This window comes from Anoplopoma fimbria, chromosome 5 (assembly GCF_027596085.1).
Source record: "Anoplopoma fimbria isolate UVic2021 breed Golden Eagle Sablefish chromosome 5, Afim_UVic_2022, whole genome shotgun sequence".
Lineage (NCBI taxonomy): Eukaryota > Metazoa > Chordata > Actinopteri > Perciformes > Anoplopomatidae > Anoplopoma > Anoplopoma fimbria.
The window spans coordinates 7,857,501-7,876,258 of NC_072453.1; the positions used below are offsets into that span (position 1 = coordinate 7,857,501).

An 18,758-nucleotide genomic window follows, 5' to 3' on the forward strand; every position below is an offset into this window, starting at 1 on the left:
GGGAGAAAAATCAACATCTCACAATGGTTGAATCTCTTAACACGATAGATATATTGAACAACAAAAAAGACCCAACTTAAACAGTTGTTGAATAAAATGTATTCAACAATTCTCACATCTATCTTGCTGCTGGTGAGCCAATGCCTCAACTCAAATATACATTTTAATGTAAGCATGCAACTGACGCAACATGTATATGGGTGTGTTTTAATGTATGAACAGAAATAATTAACTGTACAAAATCATGCAAAACTCGCCTGAGATTTAAATCAAAATACAAACCAATGACTCAGTTTATTTTTTCAATTCACTCCCTCTCCCTTTTTTGCCTTCTCCTTTTCCGTATTTTCATTTAATGTATCATCATCATCCTTGCTATATGTCAGCTTATAACTCCCTAGACACACATTTCACCTTTTCTCTACTACAGATGCCATTAACTCTACAAAACAGTAGTATTCCAGTAATGATGACTGGAGGGTTAAAATATTATACATTTTCCATATTAACTCTAATTTGTTGCATCAATTATTACGAAGCAAATAGATTTACACAAGGCAGACAGTTACCGTCTTCAGTTGATGATACTGATTCATGGCCTCAGTCATAAAGGCAGTTCACATAATTAACTTACCAAAGACATCCCACACAAATGAATGTAAATCAAATGTCAAACATCAAGATGAGTTATTGGTTATCACATCACTCCCAGGAGAGGCCTTCACCTCTACACTTCACTCACCCCCTGTGTGCGCTGCCTGACCCAGCCAAAGGATCACTGCGCTCTGCAGTAGTAGTTGTCCCAACATAGTGGACCTGGAGAGAAAAAAAAGAGCTCAAAAATGTCTTGAGACCCAGCAGAAGAATGAGGAGAATAGAGCAGATGATCTGGAGTGGGCAGCGTACCTTGATTGTGAGGGTCTGATATACCTTCTGGTCTGAGGGGCCCCTCCTTCTGCATACAGATGCTCCTCTTCTCCACATCCCCCCTCCAGAGAGACCCGCGGCGTACACACACACTAAATAATTGGGCACTTAAAGTGCATTCACACTTAAGGGAGACATAGAGAAGCAAAGAGAGGGAGCTCATCAGATGAGACATTGACTGATGAACTCTTGTCAGTGCATCAAACAAGATGTATTAGACCAGTCCCTGTCAGAGTTTGATTTGATTATACCAATTAATCTGTTGTGTATTTTTGAATCAAAAGGTTGGCCAACATTTTCTAATGTCAAGTAATGCTGCAAAGCATAAATAAATATGTTCCCCTGGAAATAGTGTGCTTTTACATTTCTTAATGATCTGTAGTCAAGTCAAATATAGAAAGACACCATAATGCATAAAAACAACCGTGAACAGGTACTGCCAGAGCCCAACACTTCAAGACATTAATCATTCTTAATGTACCACAGTGACAGAACCCTACAAAGTTAAACTTGTACATGCAATAATATGTATAGGCAGCGGTTTGTCCAATGTTTGCTTTTAAATGTTTTTGCAGGCAATTTTACATTTTGTGCAGACTTAAATAATAAAAAGACGATCAACTGTGTAGACAGCTCAACATTAGTTTATTTGTGAATGGACTTTATGACAGAAATGACATCACTTCAAGACGCAGGGGAGTCAGTTTAAAGATGACGGAAATTGTGGGTGAGCTTCTACTTCCACTCACGCCTCTTTCAGTCCACAAGGTCTCCATGGTCGCAGCCAACAAACACACAGTTGGTCAGAGCGGCCCCTTGTATATTTAAAGAAAAGCGAGTAAAAAGAGAAAGATATCTCACCTTTCACATAGATTCCTCACTCAAAGTCCAAATCCTCTTCTTATGGGGTCAAGGAGAGGTTAACGTCTCGCCTCCCAGCCCACCCAGACCTCTCACATACTTGGCTTCTCAACATCTCGGCTGCCACTGACAAACCATCCATCTAACTTTTCACCACCTGGTAAAAAAATGTGTCTTTCAACTCCTCTGATCCTTCAGCTTCTCATCTCCTTTGGAAATACGCAAGTTGTCATGGTTTTACTCATCCAGCATTCATGGATAGGATATCATGCAGATAGTCTCTTAGAGGCAGCCGAAGGGATAAGTAAAATAAAAGTCGGTGTGATAATTGCAGATATTTGATTTGACTTTGCTAAATTTGACATGCATGCAAAAATTACATTCAGAGTCTTGCCAAATAATCAAAGAGTGCACAATTGCATCTGCGATTCCTTTTGTACAGCCGCTCCTGATCCCCGAGAGGATGAATCCTGATGGACATTAGTATTCTCCTGACTTCCTCGAGTGCAAACACAAGGTTCACATTTGAGTGACAGGTCTCAATAGTTATTGGATGGATTGCTATCAAAATTGACATTCATGTCATAAGGTCAACATTTCAAATTGGAAAAATTCCAGCAAAACCAATTTGTGTTAAGTGCTAATGTTAGCATGCTAACAACCATAACTAAGAGGACTAACATGGTAAACAACATACTGTTTTTTTACATCAACATGTTAGCATTGTGAGCAAGTTAGCATGCTGATGTTAGCATTTAGCCCAAAGCACCACTGTACAGCCTCAGAGCTGCTAGCTCGGCTTTAGACTTCTTGCAGATGGCCTGGCCAGGAAGAGTTTTTTTAAATAGGTATGTAGTTCCTGTGTTTGACTGCTGTGCAGATTAGAAAATGCATGTCTGTAATGAGCTGTTGAGGGGTGGAGAGGTCATTATGCTTAAAAGCCACAGTTCATTTATATATTTATCTACTCATCTTTACAGAACACTCACAATAACATTGATATCCTATGTAGACCTCCCACACAGTAGCATACACAAACGGTCAGGATGGCTTTCAAACGACTGAACGAAAATAATTACAGTCCATTTTTTGTACTTCCTACCATCAGTATAAATCCAAGCCAAGGACCAAAAACTATTTTAAAAACACACAGATGTCATGAACTGACACATCGTCAGTCATGTTATAAGAAGCTTATGCTGAAGCTGCCTTCTATCTGCTCCTACAGTGGGCTTTGGTTTAAGGTGGTGGTCAGGATGTTAGTGTGTCGCTCCGTGTACCAGAAAACCCCCCCCAAAAAACCTGAGGCCTCAAGACCACAGTGAAACCACTGTTCGACAAGGATTCTCTGATTCCACACAGCCATGTCTGCAATGTGTATTCCTGCCCAGATGTGTGCAGCTGTTAGAGGCAGGCTTGCCAGCAACGCTCTGACTCAGTATTTGGCGGACAGCCGGTGGACTCTGCCAACTGTTGGATGCTGGCTGGCATTGAAAATACAACTTCACTAGACAGCATTGCAGTGAGCTGCTGCAAACAAACCCGGAATGACAGCTATTACTGTTGTGCTAGGCAATAGACAACTAAAAGTTAATGTTGACGTTTTATATACTGTATACATTTCTTGAATGTAAAATCTTCATATATCAAATTGTTAATGGCAGCAAGGTGACGATTCACATTATTTAGTATAGTATTGCCATGTCCTCAGTATTACTTTTATAGTTGCTTTTTTCCAGGGGTTAAATAAATTAGACTTGCCTTGTCCCCAGGATCGTCCATTCATTTGTCTTAATAGTAATCTGCACTGAAATATTTCAAACATACATATGGACACCGTTTAGCCACCCATACCAGCCCACTCTAAGGGAATAAGGAAATATTAAATGTCTGCCAACACTAAGATTTTATAAAGCCTTTATATAGTCCGGTCATGGACCAAGTAAAACACCTTAAAAGGAGAAAGACATCACAGTAGAGGCCTCGTATGGGGGCACCCTACATTACAAGTATTGGTGCTTATAGAGAACTAAAGTCATGCACATACAGTGGGTACGGAAAGTATTCAGACCCCTTTAAATTTTTCACCCTTTGTTTCATTGCAGCCATTTGCTAAAATCGAAAAAGTTCATTTTTTTTTCGCATTAATGTACACTCAGCAACCCATCTTGACAGAAAAAAAACAGAAATGTAGAAATTTTTGCAAATTTATTAAAAAAGAAAAACTGAAATATCACATGGTCATAAGTATTCAGACCCTTTGCTCAGTATTGAGTAGAAGCACCCTTTTGAGCTAGTACAGCCATGAGTCTTCTTGGGAATGATGCAACAAGTTTCTCACACCTGGATTTGGGGATCCTCTGCCATTCTTCCTTGCAGATCCTCTCCAGTTCTGTCAGGTTGGATGGTGAACGTTGGTGGACAGCCATTTTCAGGTCTCTCCAGAGATGCTCAATTGGGTTTAGGTCAGGGCTCTGGCTGGGCCAGTCAAGAATGGTCACAGACTTGTTCCGAAGCCACTCCTTTGTTATTTTAGCTGTGTGCTTCGGGTCATTGTCTTGTTGGAAGGTGAACCTTCGGCCCAGTCTGAGGTCCTGAGCACTCTGGAGGTTTTCTTCCAGGATATCTCTGTACTTGGCCGCATTCATCTTTCCTTCAATTGCAACCAGTCGTCCTGTCCCTGCAGCTGAAAAACACCCCCATAGCATGATGCTGCCACCACCATGTTTCACTGTTGGGATTGTATTGGGCAGGTGATGAGCAGTGCCTGGTTTTCTCCACACATACCGCTTAGAATTAACGCCAAAAGTTCAATCTTGGTCTCATCAGACCAGAGAATCTTATTTCTCATAGTTTGGGAGTCCTCCATGTGTTTTTTGGCAAACTCTATGCAGGCTTTCATATGTCTTGCACTGAGGAGAGGCTTCCGTCGGGCCACTCTGCCATAAAGCCCCGACTGGTGGAGGGCTGCAGTGATAGTTGACTTTGTGGAACTTTCTCCCATCTCCCTACTGCATCTCTGGAGCTCAGCCACAGTGATCTTTGGGTTCTTCTTTACCTCTCTCACCAAGGCTCTTCTCCCACGATTGCTCAGTTTGGCTGGACGGCCAGGTCTAGGAAGAGTTCTGGTCATCCCATACTTCTTCCATTTAAGGATTATGGAGGCCACTGTGCTCTTAGGAACCTTGAGTGCTGCAGAAATTCTTTTGTAACCTTGGCCAGATCTGTGCCTTGCCACAATTCTGTCTCTGAGCTCCTTGGGCAGTTCCTTCGACCTCATGATTCTCATTTGTTCTGACATGCACTGTGAGCTGTAAGGTCTTATATAGACAGGTGTGTGCCTTTCCTAATCAAGTCCAATCAGTTTAATTAAACACAGCTGGACTCCAATGAAGGAGTAGAACCATCTCAAGGAGGATCAGAAGAAATGGACAGCATGTGAGTTAAATATGAGTGTCACAGCAAAGGGTCTGAATACTTATGACCATGTGATATTTCAGTTTTTCTTTTTTAATAAATTTGCAAAAATTTCTACATTTCTGTTTTTTTCTGTCAAGATGGGTTGCTGAGTGTACATTAATGCGAAAAAAAATGAACTTTTTCGATTTTAGCAAATGGCTGCAATGAAACAGAGTGAAAAATTTAAAGGGGTCTGAATACTTTCCGTACCCACTGTATATAATCAGCTGTTATCACATTTAAACTACTAATTACAGTTGCCTCCTCTTAGAATTATTTACTTTATTAATATTGGAAAGATTGTCCATGTGTATTTGCGAATCTCTTTTCCCAGTGAATAATATGACGAGATCTGCTCTGTATAGAAATGTCTGTTTAGGACACTTCTTAGTCACGTCATGTCCTGCTGCCGGTTTCTCCCTTAAGGAATGTCACACACTGGTGTTTCAGCTTAGAATTTGCAGACTTATTAGTTTAGTTAAAACTCAACTCCCTTCAGCAAAGACAAACATTTAATCTGGATCACAGATTTAATCTGAGATTTGGTTTTAATGTGATGTGCCAGAGTGAATTACCAGGATAATGACTCAGCCATGGCCTGCATGGATACTGTCTATGTAGCGTGTAGCTTTGTATTAGTTTATGTTCCATTCACATTTGCCTAAATATTTGGGGTCCCACAGACACCATTGCTGTACGAGTAGAGAACTTATTTTTTCCTCTGACCTTGTTAAAACCTAGTATGGAAGCTTCTGAAACAGTTTATAAGAAATTATCTTAGAATTAGGCAAAGTCATTTAGGAAAGAAGGTGATAAAACAACTTTACATGTTTTTGGCACTTGTTGCCCTAAAACAAAAATAAGCCAAAAGAGACCCGCTGTTGAGTCATCACCCAAACCAGACTAGTACAACCTGATGTCCAGGACTTTTCACTGTGCACAGCACAAGGAGCAGCATCATGTCCTTGTGGCTAACGTGCAAAGATGCATTTTCTGCAGACTTCAAACTGTTGAGAAATTTTAAAGATTTTTTCTTTTATTTGTTTTGCAAGTGCTCTACAAGGGTGCAATATAAATTATTACCGTTCCCAAATTAATATAATAAATAAAAATTACATCATATTTAGTATTGCTACAAATGTATACACAATGCATGCCTTTTTTACAAAAACAAAACAAAATTGCATGGCTTATGCTGATGGACCATGCCAACTTCCCTAATAGTTATTTTTATAATAATGAACATATAGGTTCAGCTGTACAATCATAAATTACTATACAATCCTCAACCTGGTCACCAATATCCGATCCAACACATTTATCTCAGTAATACCTCAATTTTCTTGTCCTGAATGTAAGACAGAAGACACATAAGTAAATCAGCGCCATCTACTAGTTAATGTAATGTTACCAACTCAGTATATCGCGATCTCATGAAATGATGGCAGCAATTGTTTTGGAAGGTTAAAACAACCACAACAAAAAAACAAAAAAACATCAGGTCTGTGATTTCAGAATAACTTGCACTGACGTAACCTTCTGGAGACCAAAGGGAGGAACGTAAAAAGATAAAGGAAATAAAAAAGGGAAACAGTCTGAGTGTGCAAAAATGTGAGGGAAGGAGGGAAAGGGAAAAAAAGAGTCACAGCTTTTATGTAAATTACATTCTTCTGTTATTGAAGAACACTGAGGAGCTTGTGTCAGGGCTGTGCTTCTGCTCCTTTAACTAGTGTTAATCAAAACCTGGTCATTAGCTGAAAGTCAGTCTCTTTAGCTTACGTCCACCTTAAGACGGAAGAGCCACGAATCCAGTTGCAGACCTAAATAAAAGATATTTGTAATGATATTTGGGTATACGCCCACCAATTGTTTTTGTATACAGTGAAAGAAATCTTATGAGGCATCAATACATACAAAAAGTACTTACTCCATGTTGCTTTTCAGCTGATGCACAGTGCGCTTGTCCAGGTAACGGCAGAAGAGAGTGAGCAGGTTTGAGGGCAGGAGGAGCGGCTCCACCAGTGAACACTGGGACAGCTGTCCCGCCACCAGGAATATTGTGTCGGTCCTAAAAGACAACAGGATCACCATTGTCAAGATCATACAAGGATGTTAAAATGATCTCCGTTAATGTAATATTAGCCTCAATATCCCCACCAAGTCTCAAAGTCGCCGATGCTTGGCTCTAATGGGACACCTGAGGACAACAGCTTCTCTCCTTGGGACAGTAGAGCATACAGCAGGGACAGTCCAAACTGAGAGGAAAAGAGAAGAATGAGGAAACGCCACAAAAGTTTCATACAAAAATGGCATTACATAAAAGCCAACAGGCAACAGAAAGCACAGACCTTGTTCTGACATGCCAGCTTGAGCGACTCGTATGTCGATAGAGACTCAGGTGTCGTCAGATTTTTGAGGACAACAATTAGCTGACTGAACGACAGGCCTCCAATCACATTTCGAAGAGTCGGGTAGAGCACTGGAAGGGCCTTTTTAAAAAAAAAGAAAAAAAAAAGAAGTCAATCCTGATAATCTTACATTACCCAAAACCTGCATAAAACTGGGTAGACATTATATTTTTGGCATCATTGACATACTATATTTCAAGTGGTCTGAGATAAAACTCGACTCCGTTTTCAGGCTTTAGAAAATCTAGAAAAGTAGCTATTCCTGCATTGGCAACAACTGCCTACACGGCAAAGCAGCCCCCCAAAAAGGAAGACAGATTTATCAAACTGTGAGTCTGACAATATCAGTGAGGCTATCGGATGGAGAGAATGTTGCTAATGCTTTAGCCTTCCGTTTCCGCAGCTGTGAGCCAACTTCAGCAATAAACAGTTTTGCAGAGTAAAACAGGACAGAAATCCCAATCACCATGGGGATGATGTTTAAAAGTAACGACTATTATAGGTGACTGTATGAAGCTTGTGTATATGCATATGGTCGTCTGGTGGGAGGGGCTTAGGACTGAGATAAGCTGCAGCAGGAGGGCTGTATTTGTAGTTTTTAATGGTGTGTATTTTTTGCATTTTCCAGAAAACTGCATACCACTTGATTTACAATACCCTGAGAGGTTATTTCGGAATCCTTCCACATTAAGGAAGGTTAATGATTGACTGTTTAACCTTTAACTGTCAAGAATTTCGTCTGATTAATGTTATCAATTTAACAGTTTAAAGAAATATCAAATACAAAAAAATTAACAAAACTCAGGAGCATCTTGTCAGAGCTGATCCACCTTAAAAAGGTCAGCCTTAACCACATCCAGCAAAGCAAAATAAACTGCCTCCCTCAGCTTCAATTTATTTTTATTTGCTACACAACGAAAGAAGTTTTGAGCATGAAAATTCATTCTTGACCTTTTAAATGCTGTGGTAGCAAATTTATCCAAGTTCAAAGGCACATTCACCACATCTCAGTATTTGTTCAGCTGAGCTACATAGAGCAAACTCCCCTACCTCTTCTGGATCTCTGCTCATCAGCGTAGGAAGGTTAGAGGTCACGATGCTCAAGATCTTCAGTGCAGTTTCATGTTTCAAAAACGGGAGCAAACGGGCAAGTAGCTTTTTGCCTTTTGAGACCAGCAGGAAAGGAAGAAACTCCACTCCTGAATCGCTACATCAAAACATTTGAGAAAATTCATCGCTCAAATTCAGTACAAATGAAAAACGTTAACTAGTCAACAAGCAATATTTAAACAATGCATCACTTCTTGATAGTGGTGGGTGTGCAAAACTCACAGGGGATTGTGACGTTGCAGCTGGGAGTAGATATGCTCCACTTTCCCCTGTGATTTCTCCATCAATATTCTTTCTTCTGCTTCAGACAAAACGTTACTTTTCATCCTCTCCGCCTCCTCAACCTCCAACAGAACACCGAACAACTGCAGAGCCGAACATGTGTGACCAAGTGCTGCAGGGGGTGAATAAAATGCATCTAAACAAGTAATCAGCAGGTACCTTTTCTATTTTGCTGAAGACCTCTAACCGCTGTCGTCTGATATCTTTTTGTTCCTGTAATGTGGAAAAAGTCTCAGTATCAGGGAAGGCAGTTTAATACACCTCCAAGATGCTAAAAATTGTCTGAAAAACACAGTCACCTCAAGTGGACCGTGAGCTTGGACTGCATGAACTGCACTGATGGCCCGCCGAGGAGAGTAACACGTGGACACAGCAACTTGACCCAGAGAGCCTTCAATGTGCACCACTGGAACAGCAAAAATATGAACAGCACTGCAAGCTTGAGTAGATACAGATGCATTATCCTTAAACACAAAAGGTGATGGTGGTTTGGTTCCGTGAATAGCGATTGCAGGAAAACCTTTCAGGCTGCTCCAACAACAACAGCAACCTTCCCCACCAATCCTGTATACAGCCTAAGAGGCAAAACTGAGCTGCACTTATAGCTGCTCCTTAAAATTATTGCTTTGAGTGCATGGTAACAACTGAAGGTGACTAAGATGAATGCCTTGACATTTTATCAACTCCGATCTTTTCTGCAAAGTGGTGGCAGGATAGTTGGAGAAAAACACTCAGACAGAAAAACAATAAAAGCGAGGGGGACAATATGAAAGTAGGACGAGAGAAAAAACCTGGTGCGTAGACTTCAGTTTTTGTGATGTAAGGCGTGGTGAGCTTGGGTGGCTCCCTCTTGCTCCTGATGCCCAGCTCTTCCTCTGCTATCTTCGCTTCTATCCGCCGATAGTACTCCTATGACAAAGTTGAAATACTCTAGCCTTGAAAAGCTTGTTCTTTGACAAAGTTTGGTTGTTTCGCTTAAAAGTCACAATGAAGACACCTGAGCAAATATTTTCTTTTTTACCTGGTAATAGTAGTCCTCATGGTATGGATTCTCACTTTGCAACTGAATCATCTGCAGCCTTGTGATCCACTCCTTCTCTTTGGCCGTCATGAGATTACAGTAAGGATCCCAGTCCTCCGATTTTCTACAAACGGGCCATGTTGTTCTATAAATAATTAGCCTTTTCCTATTTCATTCTGACTGAAAAAAATAAGTTCTGAATCTTTGAAAAGGTCTTGATCTGAGATTGGGAGCATTTTGATTGAAAGCAGTGCAGAGCAGCAGCTGTGAGATAACCAATGGTGCAAGCTAACATGCACTAACATGGCCTGGCTGGCTTTGTCAACAAAGCAAAGGGAAGCTCAGATTACAACACATACAGTAAGAGTGATTTCATTCCCTTTTCAGGCAGACATCACTCCTCTATATCTTTACATAAATGATAGTTGTTTATTTCTATATTAATGTTCAGAATGTTAAATACAGCTCCTTTAAGAGATGTAGCACCAACCTTTGGAATATGCGTTGTTTTTGACTAAGAAGTCGTTTATGTTGGGGGTGGAGCTGGGTGACGGGCCCGGGGTACCTGTGGATCAGACAACGTCACATGTACATATTCCAAAGTAAAAACACACGCATTTGTTGTTATACCAACAATAGTTAATCTCAATGCATGCAAATCGCGGGACATGCACTATGACATATTTTCTCTCACAGGATGCTTAAAAAGAAAAAAACTGTATTGTACAGTCCATCCTTAGAATGTGATAGCTTTAGTATCTTGTCTCAAATTATTCATTATGTATGGTATTATCATTAACAGGAAGGATCTGATTTTGGGATGTACAGCTGCATCTTTTAATCCCAGAAGGTACAGCTATCCATTTCTCCAAATAAACATTAATGTCAGGTCAATGAAAAGAGTTTTATATACTCATGAGGGATGAACAAGACTGCCAAGTCTCTCTCATGCATTCACACATACACACTTGATTCTCAAACTTCACTGACAAATATTTCAGGCCACAAAACAAACATTACAGTGCTTTACCCAAGCTCACGACACACCTGAAATGCTGCATGGGATTAGACGAGGGGCTGTAAAAGGGGGACGGCCTTGGTGAGTTGGCACCAAAGCGAAGCTGCATCATCTTAGGAGTCAGAGACTGAGGAGTGGAGGGGCAAGGCCGGTTTGTAGGAAACATGAAGCCCCCTATCTGATTGAGCACAAAATAACAGTCATACAAAAGTAGGTTTACTCAACTCTTGGTGAATACATTTACAATTGGATTTAATGTACCGGAGTAGGTTTAATTAATTAAGGTATAAACCTGATAGTGTTGCCGTGGGGTTAACGGTTGACGTGAGAAGATGGGTGATCCTGGAGCCATGGATGCATGAATCTGCAAAGAAAAGCTAAGATTCAGTAAGTGAATGCCTTAAAATGTGGTTGTTTAAAGTTTAACATTTTAGAAAATACATTTGCTTTCTTGTAGATATTCAGGAGATTGATTCCACTTTCATGTCTGTAGAGTAAATTTTTAGATGGAGTTACAGCCTAGCATCAAGACTGGAACCAGGGGTAAACTGCTAGCCTGGCTCTGTCCACAAGAAACAAAATCAACCGACCAGCACCTCTAAAGCTCAGTGATTTACATATTATAAACCCATTTGTTTAATCTGTAAACTGACAAATTGAAGTTTTTAACCCCATAAAACTACAACAGGGATGGCACTCCTAATTAGTGAGCTTTACAGCTTCATATAAATTCACACTGACATGAGTGGTACCGATCTTCTCAACCAACACTCAGCAAGTAAACAACAATTATCCTATAAAATACACCTGAGTTGGGCTTCTTTGGCCAAACTGTCTTCTGGCGTACAAGCCTCTGGGCTCCCCTCTCCTGCCCCTGAAGGAAGAGACAGGATATGGAAAATCCAGGAAGTTGGAGGTCAGGGGTTGACCTCTGCGACCATCAATCACACACACTACAGCACTGTCCTAAGAAAACAGAATAACATAACACAACTGTATGTTTAAGTAACCCACTGTCATACAGATTATAACATGTGTTGTTAGTGATCTTAACCTGAAGTATTGATCCTGAGATTCTTCTAGTCTTTCTGCAGGAGGGTGACATGTACTGAAGGAAAAAAAAAAAAAAAAAAAAACATCAAACAACAAAAGGAAACATCAGCAGTATGAGCAAAGTGTGAAAAAAAGAAAAAAGAAAGAGTTGTCACTTACATCATCCTCTAAGGTCTTCTGGTACATGGCATTCCCAAGGTCCACTATGGCACTGTCAAGAGTCTTAAAAAGAGCAAAAACAGATCAAAATGAAGACGAGCCGCAATGAGGGGAGCGGTCTAATCCCACATTACAATGAATTAAGAGAAGATATAACTTTATTTATACCAAAGGAAATTTTTGTGCCAGGGATTCATAAAATTTATAACATTGGAATAAGAACAATACAATAGAGTAAAAATATGAAGCGCATAAGACACAATACTATTACCCATGCCTTATAGAAACTAATAGAAAAGTTATATTGTGCATGATATTGAATTGTAAAATTGCCCAATGTTGAAATTATATGGATATTATTGTTCTCTTAATTACTCTGCATCACCTTGAGGCTTGGCCGCCCCTCCACCATCCTCATCACAGCTGGGTCTTCAAACATCTGGCCCCTGCCCAGCGCTCCTCTCTGCCCCCTGACTCTGCCACGCTGCCCTGGGGGAGCCCGGGGCACATACTGTGGCCTCTGTCTGGGAGGGGAGCAGGAGCTGTGGCGGGGTGATGGCTTGGGGTCAGGTGGAGGTGTTGGTGGTGGAGTTGGTGTTGGAGGCTGCGGTTCACCAAACTGAAGGAGACCGCTGCTCGGGTCCTCAGCGGTCCCTTGTGCATCTAGATCTACAACACCGATACATGGAGAAATACAGTATGAGGAATGCTTTCATCCTTTAATACTGAAAAACCTATATTCTTTGGCATTAATAAAGATAAAACATGGTTGAGCTTCAGAAATATAAATTATCAGCATTTGAAGTCACAACTAGGATAACATTTAGTCATCCCGTTTTGTAGACAGTGATTTTTAATGTACCATTAGTTTTTTTTTAAATTAAAAAGTAAAAAATGTCTTTGGAGAATGACCAGAAATGCTCATCCAGCATCTAACTGGTTTCAGCCAATTAGCCATCTAGCTCACAAACAAGGAGTCATGAAAGCTAAAGCAGGTTGTTCTTCAGAGTCTTGTGTAGCAAAGCAAGCTGCAGTTCAACCCATTGTGTCCACCTGCTCTGCTTACGAAAGAATAAGGTCTCCATCCACGAAGATGGATACCCAACAGTATGCCTAACAGGGGGGTGCCACTATGAAGCCAATGTTTTTGTTTTTTTCAAAAGGAGAAAACGGGACATGTGATTCACAGAGCATGTATCGCGTAGCAGACTAAACATTTTAGTTGTGGCAACAAATTACGCATATCTCTTGTTTCAACAAAAAAAAAAAGAAAGAATCCTGATCATTTATGGCCTTTATCTGTGATACTTTACAAAGTGAAAGTTTGCTTGATTCCTTTTTCTTATTGATAACTAACTAAGTGTTATTGGATAAGTGTGAGGTAACTTGACGGTGTATGAAAACCTTAAAGTAAAATAAAAGTTGAACAGAAGCTAAACTTATTTTATGTAAATGAAGTAAAACTGCCTGTATTAAGCTGTCGGTTGGCTTTGCATGAAGACTGAAACAACAATCCCTGTTCTGTCTTTAGGTGACAGAAATACTGGCAGACGGCTGTTTTCTTACTTAAACTTGCTATGAAGAGAGAGCGTTAGAGGTGCTGCTAGGTGGATTGTGTTACCTGGGGCAGAGCCAGGCTAGCATTAACCATCTTTATCCAGTATTTTTGCTAAGCTTTGGCTACTGGCTCAACTTATCATAAAGACATGAGCGGGATCCATCTCTCATGAATCTCTGCAAGAAAGTAAATAAGTTGGGGTTTTTTTTTTTTACAGTGTAGTTATCAGTCATCAGTACACCTGTTGAGGGAGCTGACAAAAAGGATTATATTTTGCTTTAGAGACCCAGCTGGGAAATGATGGAAAATGTTTGAGGAGCAACACATCTTTACACACCCATTCCAAACGTCTCGTCGTTGTGGACGTTTATCTCCTCATCTTCCTCAGCCATGGCCTGCAGAAGCCCACAGTCCATATTGGTGGCATCCTCTCCATCACTCCAGTCCTCTCCATTCTCAGGCCACTGAGGCACGTTTTCAGCCTCCTGTGAGGTTAAAATACATCACGACTATAACAAAAGCCCAAGAGACACTTGAGACCTGCAGCTCTTGCAATACAACAATATTCACACTAAGCAGCCAAATAATACCAACTTACTTTTTGCTGTTCTGTATCACTCATTGAGTATTTTATTTTATTTTACACTTGACGCCGGCGGGTCACAGTGACTTTCTTTCTCCTACCAGGTTACCTGCTTTCTCTGGTCAGACAGCGAGGGAGGCTCATTAACTTTTAAATGAACTCACCTGTGAGCTGCGGAGGCGACGTGCACACGTGAACGCGCAGCACGTAAGCTGACAGCTCGGCTCTACTGATTATATGAATATTTTTTTTATTAGCTATTCAATTTGTTTAAGAGTTTATACAAGGTTTGCTTTTACTTTCCTTTTCAAAAAACCTGGACTTATCCAGGGTGCTGGCATTGATTTTAAACTATTTATGCTCGAGCTCAAAGCAGCGAGCGAACAGTGACATCTAGTGGACAAACTTTATTCAAATTATTTTCTGCAGCGTCAACATTTTTAGGCTCCATATTTATCTCTACACGACACTTATACAATACAATCCTGTCATAAATATATTCATGTATATGTATAAGTGGATGAAGAACGGTTTCTTGTCAGTTTAATGGATGAATACTACTATAATGTACCCAGTTTCACTCATCAGAAATGGCAAATTTAAATTATCTGTCACCCTAGACAAATGAGATACTTCTTAAAATGTTGACCAATATCTATCCATCAAATACATTTTGACCTAATAACTGACCATTATGTTCTTCTGCATTTATCAATCAATCTTAAACTTGCATGACTGCTTTTACTTGACGAATTTTTCATCCACAAATGTAAAAAAAAAAAGAATAAGAATGATATTTCTTCAGTGTTTTTGAGAGGCCCGAGAAACATTTGAACTTCGTAAAGAATGTTATAAAACAATTTGTAGCTAGCTTTGTGTAATGAATCCAATATCATAAATGAGCAATACCTCAAGTATCCCACTCTGCATTTTAATTTATTTACCGGCATGTACTTTTCTTTTTTTTAACATTTTTTTCTTTCTCTACTACTACTACTACTACTACTACTACTACTACTACTACTACTACTACTACTACTACTACTACTACTACTACTTCAAACACCATTACCACTACTACTACTACTACTACTACTACTACTACTACTACTACTACTACACCACTACTACTACTACTACTACTACTACTACTACTACTACTACTACTACTACTACTACTACTACTACTACTACTACTACTACTACTACTACTATTACTACTACTACTTCAAACACCATTACCACTACTACTACTACTACTACTACTACTACTACTACTACTACTACTTCAAACACCATTACCACTACTACTACTATTACCACTACTTCTAGTACTACTATTACAGCAGTTGAAGTACCACTTGGACTGTTCCACCACCCCTCTAGAGTGGTACGCTCCACTTCGCCACTGTAATTCATGAAAACCAAAGAGGAGTTCCAATTAAGCCCAGAACAGCTGTTACTGGCTTTGTTTTGACTGTTATGTGGGTCCATTGAACTCTAAGTACGTTAAGTTACATATCATTATGCTTTATGCACATGTTTATACATTTTTTAAGTAATTCTTGCCCCTTTTCATTTTGGCTACTGCTGGTTGTACTAATTAGGCTCCATTAAGAGCAATTGAGTATCTGTAGTGTTAACTTCCACCTGTTTAGAGCATGTAGGGTTCTTGCTGTATTCATATTAATATATTTAATAGTCTGTTAGTTTAGTGAGGTAATATATGCATAAGTTAGTATTTGTTGTCTTGGTATCCAACTTGGTATCCAACTTGTGGGTTATATAACAAAACAGCTTGATTGATAATTGCTTTAATGGAATGATTAAGATGATGGATGATATGGGCTTGGCACCATTTATTGTGCAGAACACTCAAATAAACAAATCAATACATTTAGAAAATAAAAATGTATAAGCGAAAAAATACATAAAAGAATAAAACTAGTATTATACAACAATAGGCACAAACTAAATACATACATAAATTGCACATGGACAGAATTTTTTAATTAATAAAAAGCAGATTTGGAGACATTATAATGTGAAGCAAGGGTTAAATCTGAATCATAAATCATCTTTAGGGATTAATAAAGGGAAAGAAGAGACTAAGGCCTAGTGTCTTGATGTAACTGAACGATAAGCAACCAGACAGTCAAACAGTTGGATCCTTAAAACAATTGAGCAGTAAGTTAAGAGGGCTGAGGTCATTAATGTGACATGAAAACACTGTAAATATGTCCCAGAATTTCCCCTGACAGATCACCACATACACTGTATATTGACATCCCATTACAAATTTAGATCCACTGTGGCAGAAGCAGCACTCAAATCCAGCAAATCAAACAGATTTCTTCAATATTTAATTTGTTCTTATTTGCACTCTGTCCTGAAACTGGGACAGTTTTCTCACACGGGGGAGGAGAAGGTGGGAGAAATTTGCAGCAGGCTCAGCTTCCCAGAAACCGATGACACCCAGTTAACATTTGTAATCACAGATATCATTTTCCTTGTATAATCATACTGCACACCTTTCAGCCAAATATAGCTTTCACGTCGACAGGAGGACTCACCCAATCAGACCGTGTACAGTCTTGTCCCTCTAACTTCATAGACAGAGGTTATTTGAGCAAATGTAATCCAAAATCAGCCTTGTTTGACCTTCGGTAGCTTCATCTATATGTCATTAAGTGGATTGTTTCTCTCATTAGTAAGCAAAAATATAAGAAACCCCTCTTTATGCATTATTGGCCCAATGAGCACAGTAAATGTTAATCTCTACGTACATTAATCATAAGAAAGTGTATGAAAAACCGACATTTTGATATGATGTTCACACTTCTTTCAAGATGCATTTTTTTCTTCTAACAAGGAATGATAAAAAGTTATGTAAGTTATATTCAGATACAGTATTATGTTTGGATAAAAGGACCATAGAGAACATTAAAAGCCAGTATGCTGCCCTCTAGTGGTTGTATCTGCAACAGACTTTTTTCGGTAATACAAAATAGTTCATATACTTTTATTAGCTCTAAATAGTGGGATTTTGGTGGGGACATTATTTTTTTCTTTTCAAATTATTTGTGCAAATAACTTTATTGTAAAAGTGTTCATATAGACTTGGTCATCAAAATGAATCAAACACATAAGGGACTTTTCTTTATAGGTCATCCTTCCTCATAATTTCACCTCATGTCCCTCCACTTCTTTCTGAAGAAAAGGCAGAAATAAGAAAAAATAAAAAGAAATGCATCCCTTAATAACTATGTGAACTAAAAGTGATAGAACCAGCAAGTCCAGATAAATATTCTAGCAGTTATTCGTACTGCACATTCACAAAAGGCTACTGTATAATCTGTATGTTTTACTGTACAGCAACTGTTTTACAAACAGGACCCTGCATTCAAAAGTACAACAAAGAAGAACTGAAACATGGACATTGAACTCTTTATAATTTATATGCTCTCTTATTCGTAAAATAATAAACACATGACTCTAGAAATATGAAATGAAGCTTATATGAACTATTTGGTCCACGCCAAAAATGCTTCATTGTAAGTTAATTAATAAATGTATTAATCAGTGTGAACTAATTGTTTCGAATTGAATGAAACACTTTCTGCTGAGAGGAGTTTGTGCGTCGATACTTCACCTCAAACACTTTTTTCTTTACTACAAACCGACAAATGTCATTGCATCTCAATTGGGGGTGTGAAACTGTGGAATGGGATGAACAAGGAGCTAAAGCAATGTCCAAACATGATCCAGTTTAAAAAAAGGTTCAAAGCAAGGATTTTCAAAAAGTACAGGGATGAGGGACAGAAGTAAGAAGGAAAATATAAAAAAATAAATAATAATATTAATATATATATGAAATAATATATCAAATATAGTATAAAGAGAGATTATGAGGAATACAGGAAGTATATATTAATTAAATAAATATTAATTATTGAACTGTGGAAAAGGGGTAGGATTAAATAAGTGTTACACTTCTTCCTACTCCTTTTCAGACATATCAATTGAATGTATGTAATTTTTTCTTTAGTGAAATAATTGGCACATCGCTTTTGTTTATTGTAGTGTCATGTTTTTTATTTTGTTTGGTGTTATTTGCGATGTTTGATTTGTATTTTGATATGTCTGAAATAAATAAATGAAATCAAAAATCAAATCAAAACAGAAACGTGCGCAGTGCCGACCAGCTGTGCGGTCCCGCTGCTGAAGTGTCAGAGGTCTGATCTGATCCTACCTGCAGAGACTCCTCCGGTTTCACTGCAGGACCCCACTGCGTCAGCAACAGCTGTCCCGTGGCCGAG

The 18,758-nt window shown here is 39.1% G+C and overlaps 1 protein-coding gene across 1 annotated transcript; it reads right to left on the reverse strand.

Moving 5' to 3' along the window:
- Window positions 1-6,295: 6,295 nt before the first annotated feature.
- patl2 (PAT1 homolog 2) lies at window positions 6,296-14,652 on the reverse strand. The gene is made up of 19 exons (XM_054598988.1): window positions 14,455-14,652; window positions 14,194-14,341; window positions 12,684-12,967; window positions 12,299-12,361; window positions 12,141-12,194; window positions 11,894-12,052; window positions 11,379-11,450; window positions 11,116-11,264; window positions 10,559-10,633; window positions 10,069-10,192; window positions 9,839-9,956; window positions 9,347-9,453; window positions 9,207-9,260; window positions 8,988-9,130; window positions 8,706-8,862; window positions 7,596-7,736; window positions 7,405-7,502; window positions 7,175-7,315; window positions 6,296-7,067 (listed from the first exon to the last, which is right to left on the reverse strand). The coding sequence occupies exons 1-19, from the start codon at window positions 14,476-14,478 to the stop codon at window positions 7,034-7,036; spliced, it is 2,145 nt and encodes a 714-aa protein (XP_054454963.1). The 5' UTR covers window positions 14,479-14,652; the 3' UTR covers window positions 6,296-7,033.
- Window positions 14,653-18,758: the final 4,106 nt, after the last annotated feature.

Coding starts and splice junctions, on each gene's coding strand:
- patl2 (XM_054598988.1), bottom strand. CDS start 14,478: ATGAGTGATACAGAACAGCAAAAA. Junction 12,968..14,193: donor CGACGAGACGTTTGGAATGG/GTGTGTAAAGAT, acceptor TCGGTGTTGTAG/ATCTAGATGCACAAGGGACC. Junction 11,451..11,893: donor GCCAAAGAAGCCCAACTCAG/GTGTATTTTATA, acceptor TTTTCTTTGCAG/ATTCATGCATCCATGGCTCC.